We start from the raw sequence: 7749 nt of genomic DNA, 5'->3' as shown, positions 1-7749 counted from the left end.
GAAAAATAGCACGTTATGGGGACCAACGGCTCCTTTTGGGGCCCGACGCCTGGATCTCATGAGGGGGGAAGGCTGTCTCTGTGTCATGGTCACGTTTATGGGAGTGGAGGCCTAGAGGTTAGATCATTGCACATCCATTCAACAGGTTCTGAGTTCAACTCCCACAGACAGCCACTCTGGGTCCCTGAGCAAGACCCTTAAGCTCAGACTGCTCCCAGGGCACCGCACAGTGGCAGCCCAATGAATGGGTTAAATACAGAAGGGAATTTCTTCATTATTAGATTAATAAAGTTCTTAATTAGTTAATTATTACTGAGGTATATATTGAGTTTAGTCTGGCGGTAGATTTAGGTATGAACCTGTAATATGTAGACTTACAGTCAGGCTTTAGAAATGAACGTAAGTCAATGTAAAGGCTCTGCAAAGGCAGAAATGTTTGTTATGTAGGTGTGTGTGTGTGCGTCTGTGTGTAACAAGCGGGTGTTCCTGTCAAACACTCATCCTGCATGACACACATTTCACAGATTAAACCATCACTCTTGTGTTGATGTAAATGAGCTGAGCTTGTTTTGTTCTGCAGGATTACAGCTTGTGATGTCACCAGCAGGCTGGTCCTCAGCGCTGTGTGTGTGTGTGTGTGTGAGAGAGAGGGGTTGTTCTGGAGCAGCCACTGAATCCCAGACAGAAAGCGACGACTCCACAGCTCGACAGGCTGCTCCTCTGAGCTCGACACGTAAGTCTGCAGCTTTTCTATCAGCTTGGGATTCAGGTTCCAGGCGCCTTTCTTTCCAGGATTCATCGTTTAGTTCATCTTCAGAGGCTTTGGCGAGTTTTAAAGGAAATATCTTCACCTGGAGGAAAGAAAAGCTTCTTTCTGAAGGAATTTATGAGCCGCCTTTTAGTTCCACTGCTTCTGCACAGACCGGTTCAAGCATGCAGCTTTAGTTCCAGCTGTTTCTGCTCATTATGTGTTCCTAGAGGCACCTACATCCTGCAGTGTGTTGGGCTCCAGTTTAAAGGAAGGAATCAGACTAAGAGATGAAAGGAAGGAATAAGAAGGAGATAAAAGAATGAAAAATGGTGTCTAAGTAAAATTGACATGAAGGAAGGAAGAGTAACACAAAAAAGGAATAAAAAGGAGGAAGTGAGGCATCAGTGAGGGTGCGGCGGGTTGTTGGGTTTTCAGTAAGTTCAGAAGGAAAAGGAAGTTTCTTCTCAGAAATTAGGAGCTGGAAACATTTAAGAAGGACAGCAGAGGGGAAATCCTGGAATGGTGTTTAGATGGAGTTTAAAGTTGGGTCTCTGCAGGTGGAGGAACATCTACCATCATTTTCCTGATGTGCAGCAGAAGCTCCTGTGTTTGTCAGTGGAGCTGATGGTCCTTCTGGAGGCAGCCTGGGCTTCAGGAGACTTTCACACAGAAACAGACTTTCCTCTGAGTCAGATCAGAAACAGAAGAAGCTGAACGCCTTCGGAGATCAGCAAGCTGCTCTTTTTCCTCAGTCAGGGTCCAATCAGGTTCTTAGTGATGTTCAAAGGACTCTTTCACATGATGGCCTTCTCCCCAGAATGTGGGACTCTAGATTATCCAGAGGGCAGACAGGGGAAATCCAGGGGGCGTCTTTCCTCTAGAATCCCAGATGAACCCTCAGATTTCTGAGGAAGTTCTTTAAATGTTGTTCCTGCCCTCGAACCAAAGGGAGCATCCCGTTCTCTTTTCTTCCCGTGAAGACCTGATTGTTTTCTTATGTTGATGGGCTTCCATTCGGAGGGGGTACGGACCACAAGGTAGCGTGGAATCTGTGTTGAGCTTTAGAGAAGTGAAACCAGGCTAGAGGAGGCTTTGTTTTGCTCCAATGAATCAGTATTCTTTTGAGAGGGTATCTAAAGAGCTCTTTCAAGCAGCCCCCCTCCTCCCCTTCTTCATCGGTGGGGGGCAGACGGGAGGCCTGCTGAGAGCCGGTTCTTTCTTGATGAAAGGCTGCAGGAGGAGCGAGGAGGCCAGCTGACATGTGAAAGAGAAGCAGAGCTTTAATGAAAGAGGAGCCTGTCATCTGTGAGCACAAAGAGCCAGCTCACATCTGAAGCATCCCTCGTTCCACAGAAACACAGAGAACAACATGCGCTGGCAGCAGGAACACGCTCTGCATACATTAGCCCACTTCCATAATCCTGAAGCCACCACCACACTCAGATTATTGGGTTTAAAGCCCCTCAGATTGGAGGAGGATGTCAGGGATCTGATCCGTTCCCAGTTCTGACCATCTGGTCCAGTCAGAGCCGCACGGATGGATCCTTCAGCAGATTAGAACAACAATAGAAGGGCTTCAAAGCTGAAAAATCAGATTATTTCATCAGGAAGCATCAGCAGGAGGCCCTGAACAACACAGGCTGTCTTCTGTCTCCGTGGTCTTACGCCCCACAGTGGTCCGTCTGCAACAGTTTTCTGTCCCTGTTTGTCTAAAGTTGTTCTCTGTCGGATGTTTGAGGCGTGTTCTGATCATGTAGCATTAAATCAGACTGTTTTCAGATGTTAGGAGCTTTTTTCCTGGTTTCTTTCCTCTCTGTGTGCCTCTTTTTTATTTTTTATTTGTGTTGTGAAGTTGCTATTTGCTTTGAACATCTGTTAAATAGAAAAGCTAGATCATAATTGTTTCTTAACCACCCCAATAACTCATTTTAGTTCTGAAACACACTTTGAAATGATCTAATTCTGAACCTTCATATATAAATACATATATATATATATATATATATGATTAGAATAAAGTCGTAATAATTAGAGTAAAGTCGTATAACTGTTCTGAAAATAATATGCCATCAAAGCATAAGATTGCATGATTAAAATCATAACACTACAAGAATAAAATACCAACATTAACACTATAAAGACGTTACATTACGAAGTACAAATTGTAACATTATGAGAAGAAGTTTTAATACTAGGAGAATTAATTTGTAACATTTTGAGATTTAACTTTTAACATCTTGAAAGTAAAGTTTTGACATTACCAGGGTAAAGTCGTAACATTATGAGATTAAAAATGTAGCATTACAGGAACATTACAACAATAAGATTCTAACATTACAAGATTACAGTAGTAACATTGTAATAAAGGTTGATATATTACCAGTGTAAAGTCGTGAAATTACAAGATTAAAGTCATATTATGAGTGTGAAAATATAACATTAACAGAATAAATATGTAACAAAAGCAGATTAAAACTGCAACATTACGAAATTAGCATTTTAACCTTACCAGAATATAATGGTAAATTACTAGATTAAAGTCATAACACTATGACAATAAAGTTCTAAGAAGAGGTTGCAGTTGTCACAATATAAAATAAAAGTTGTACTATTATGAGAATAAAGTTGTTAATTACCAGCGTAAAGTCAGAACATTACAAGATTAAAGTTATAACTTTACTTTAGAGGAAAGTTGTAATAGTAGAATAACAAAATTGTTAAATACTGAGATTTTTTGATTAGAATATAATCGTAACATTACGAAATGAGTCGTAAAATTGTGAGAATAAAGTCATTAATTACTGGAGTAACATTATAATATTACAAGATTAAAGTAAGATTACAAGTTTGGAATTGTTACTTCCAAGAATTAAACGATAAAAAGAAGAGATTAAAACGCCCAAATTATGGGATTAAAGTTCTTCTAACATTAGATATTGATATTGTAACATTATGAAGTATCTGTATAATCGTAAAATTACCAGAGTGAAGAGGCAACGTTTCGAAATTAAATTTATAACATTCATCGTTTTTATTTTTACAATTTGTGGCAGCACATTTGCTCTTGAAAGACTTCAACAAAATATTAAAATAATATTTTTTTCTTGTTCGCTTTATAGTTTCTATTTAAAAGCCATTTTTGAAAAAGAAGAGGCAGGATGTTTGGTTTTGGTGTTAAAATAATTCTTGAAAGGCGGAGATCACAAAATACTTTGAAAAAGAAAGTTAAAAAACGTTAAACACCAATATACTGAAGAAAAAAAAACCAACATGCAAGATATGTTTGCTTTTTTTTTTGTTGCTCTTTTGTTGTATTTGCTGAAACAGAAATAACAGCAGAACCTGAAGGTTCGCTCAAAACGCAAACATGGCTGAGCGTCATTTGAAGCAGCCAAACTAGATAAGTGAAAATAACTGTGAGGTTTTCCATCAGCTGCATCAGCTTATCAGCTGCATTTAGGATCAGGTTTCCTGTCTTTTCATGCTTTCTTCATTCACTTCTAAGTATTTAGTTTTACTTTGAATTCTAAATTTGTGTCTCTTTAGATTAAAACCTTTAGTCGGGATCTTTAATCAATATAATCCCTATAATCTACTGACCTGTGAAGCATCTTCAGTAACTCCTGCACCTGTTTTATGACGCCTACGTCGCTGTAAGGGATCCATGCTGGGACTGAAGTCCTTCATCTCCTTGCTTTGCTGGGATTCAGGCTGAAACACGTTTGGATTTTTCTCTCTGCTTGGTGTTGATCTGCAGAGACTCGGGTCCTTTATCTAAATCTGATCTAAAGACTTTCTTCTTCTCTTTCTAGATAAAATATTTGATTCTGATTTTCTAATGTCCCTTTGATTGTCCTACTGTGTTTATTTTACATCCCTTGTATTTAGTATTATGTGTTGAGGCCTTTGATAATGCTTAGATTTTTCCAGTTTCAGCTGGTTTTCATGGCGTTCGGCTGCAGACGCGTCTCCAAGGCTCTTTGCTCTTGTTTATGGTGATTTGGTCTTTCCGTGGTTTTTCTAATCGACTGTTTATCTCGCTGTATAAAACGTTGCGAGGGTATTTTGAGTCAGTTTGAGCTCTTTTTGTTTATTTGTTTCTGTTTTATTTGATCCATTCTGTCTCCTTGGAGCTTTTCTGAGTCAGTTTTAGTTGTTTCCTTGTGTCTCTTTTGAGTTATGTTCTTGCATTTTCAGTGGGTTTAAACCACTCTTCATGAGCCTCTTTCATTTTATGGGCTCTCCATTGATCCAGTCGTATCTGGTCCTCGTTGTGCTTATGTTGTCTCTTTGGAGCCGTTCAGTGTATTTCTAAGGAGTTCATTGTCTCTTTCTGTGGTTTATTGGGTTTATTCTGCTCTCAGCAGCTTTGCTCGCTTTATAAAACATTTTCTGAGTAAATAAACGGGTTTTGTGCTTCCTTGTGACACTGTTTTGTGAATCTGACCCCCTTTGTGCTGGAGCCAACTAAGCCTGGTCAGTAATCCCTCCATGTGCACAGTGATGTGCACAGAGTCACACGGGGCCCCTCCCTCTGTGAGTGCACATTTGTGCACGTGTCAAACTCAGTGTTGATGCTTGCAGCAGCTGGAGCTCTCGTCTGCTGATGAGCCTCACTGTAACCCCTCTGTCTTTGTCTTGGTCTCTGTAGGATGAAAAGTTTGCTCTCAGTGACGCTGCTGCTCCTCCTGGTCCTCACGCTCAGCGCCGAGGCCAACAAAAGAGCCAAACATCACAAAGGTGAGAAAGAGCGCAGCAGAATAAGGTCTAAACATTCTGTCTCTTCCTGCTTCTCAAGAATGCAGCTGGTTCACTTCTTGCCTGTAGATGAGCAGAGGAATCAAGTTATTCCTGCACAGCCTGAATATCTGGAACTTAAACCAGGAACCAAATTCCTCCATAGTTTAAAGAAGAAAAAAAATCTGATTCACTGAAACATTTAGGGTTTTAACTGCAGGATGTCATTTCCTCATTTCACCGACACTTAGAGCTGCTTTCAGCCTTTGAATAAGCAGACGGTGTTTATTCATGGAAGGAAGAGGCTGTAAATGTAGGCGGGCCAGAATCTCGCCATTCTTCACGATCCATCTGGGTTCTGGTTCCACCGGATCAGACTTGCAGAATGACAACTGCAGGAACACCTGTGAAGGTGGACAGATGAGAAACAAACAATCCATCATCCCTGTCAGGATCCCATCCTTCCTGGTTTCTCGACTTTGTTTTCCTACTAAAACACTGAATTTAGAGAGTTCAAATGAGTTTCCAAAGAAAATGTTGCTGGTTTCTGCTGTAAAGAACAAAGTTTGAGTCATTCAAGCTTATATAAAGCTTAACTAACAACAGGAGATGGGAAGAAGAATAACTAATGTTTAACCTCACAGAGCTCAGTATCAGCGCACAGGCACTAAAGATTTTTTGAACCAATGGGACAGATGAGCTGCTAAATTCCATTAAAAATTTGCTCCAACCTTTTTCCATATCCTAGTAATGTTGAAAATAACTTTACCATTGTGTTGCTTCCATTGAATGAAAAAAAACAATCATGAGATTAAAAAAACATGGCCGCCATCATCCTCCTACTACTTCCTGTTGCCTTCTTCACCTTTTTCTCCAGTAGTGACATCTGGATATTGATCATTTGATGTATTCAGTGCGGGGAAAAAATAATAATAATACAAAAAAAAAAAATGTATTTCATTTTTGTGGAATAAAGAAATTTAGATACAGCAGAAATCCCCCTCTTCTTGGTTGAAGGATTTTTATCGAAAAACACAAGAAGTGTTTTTTTTGGTTGCCCTCCATTAAGCAAATTCATTCACTTTAATGGCTAATGGGAACACAGCTAGTGACACATTTTTATTGTGCAGCATTTAAAAACGTGGCGATTATTTGTGATTTGAGTCATGTTATAATGATAAACAATAAAAGCTTCTGGTTATTCACTGATTAACACAATTTGACTTATTACTTAATGCTGTTTATGTCAACCGAGTATAATTCAGTTAAAATTGTTCATTCTGTCTGGAATATTTCGACAGCTTTTTAATTGTAGGCTAGCTAACAGCAGAGTTTATTTGGATAATGCTGCCATCTGGGTAGCTCAGGTTGTTGTCTTTCAGGAGGGATTTTAGAGCCACGTTTGAACAAAGGCGGATTGATTTGGTCCCTCAAGCTTCCATTTTATTACATTATCAAACTTATGCAGATGACACACAGGTGTTTCGCTCCTTTCAGGACTCTGAGGTCTTAACTGGTCCAAAATGATCAAAGTTGTTGGTGTAAATACTGTCAACCAGGTCAGATAACGCTAACGCTAGAGCTAATGTCCTGAAGGAAGTTGGTAACCTCTGTAAGCCCTCTGACCTGTTTGCTAGTCGGCATCAAGAATCTAAAGCTTGATGACGTTCATCCTTGTTCTCTTTTTTTCAGTTTTTGAGAAAGAAATGTCATGCAGAGAAGAAGCAATTTCTCAGGTCTATGTTAAAGCTGCTACGATCAAGTAGCTTCTGAGCTTCAAACTGCTATTCTTATCAAAAGCAGAAACCTTTCATTCTGATGTTGGCATCATAGCCACGAGTAAATATTTATGAATTTTGGACCTAGGGTTGCCAACCGTCCATTGAAAAATGGAATCGTTCCGTATTTAGAAATTTAGAGTATTAAGGCCAGGCTAGAGATTTTTTTCCCCTTTATTTTGAGAATAAAGTCGTAACATTACGAGAATAAAGTAGTAAAATTACGAGAATAAAGTCTTAACATTATGAGAATAAAGTTGTAAAATTACGAGAATAAAGTTGTAAAATTACGACAACAAAGTTGTAAAATTACGAGAATAAAGTTGTAACATTACGAGAATAAAGTTGTAACATTACGAGAATAAAGTCGCAAAATTACAAGAATAAAGTTGTAACATTACGAGAATAAAGTTGTAACATTACGAGAATAAAGTCGCAAAATTACAAGAATAAAGTTGTAACATTACGAGAATAAGGTCATAA

General features: G+C 39.0%; 1 protein-coding gene across 1 annotated transcript in view; it reads left to right on the top strand.

Moving 5' to 3' along the window:
- Positions 1 to 637: 637 nt before the first annotated feature.
- mdk (midkine (neurite growth-promoting factor 2)) overlaps positions 638 to 7749 on the top strand; it is a 12974-nt gene continuing 5862 nt past the window's right edge. The window contains exons 1-2 of the mRNA XM_015399051.1: positions 638 to 733; positions 5403 to 5491. Coding sequence (XP_015254537.1) covers positions 5404 to 5491 — 88 coding nt within the window. The 5' untranslated portion in view covers positions 638 to 733; position 5403. The remainder of the gene's footprint in view (positions 734 to 5402; positions 5492 to 7749) is intronic.

Source organism: Cyprinodon variegatus, unplaced genomic scaffold, assembly GCF_000732505.1.
Source record: "Cyprinodon variegatus isolate N-32 unplaced genomic scaffold, C_variegatus-1.0 Scaffold984, whole genome shotgun sequence".
NCBI lineage: Eukaryota > Metazoa > Chordata > Actinopteri > Cyprinodontiformes > Cyprinodontidae > Cyprinodon > Cyprinodon variegatus.
The sequence above is the reverse complement of the archived record's forward strand: the minus strand, read 5'-3'. Positions and strand labels throughout refer to the sequence as shown.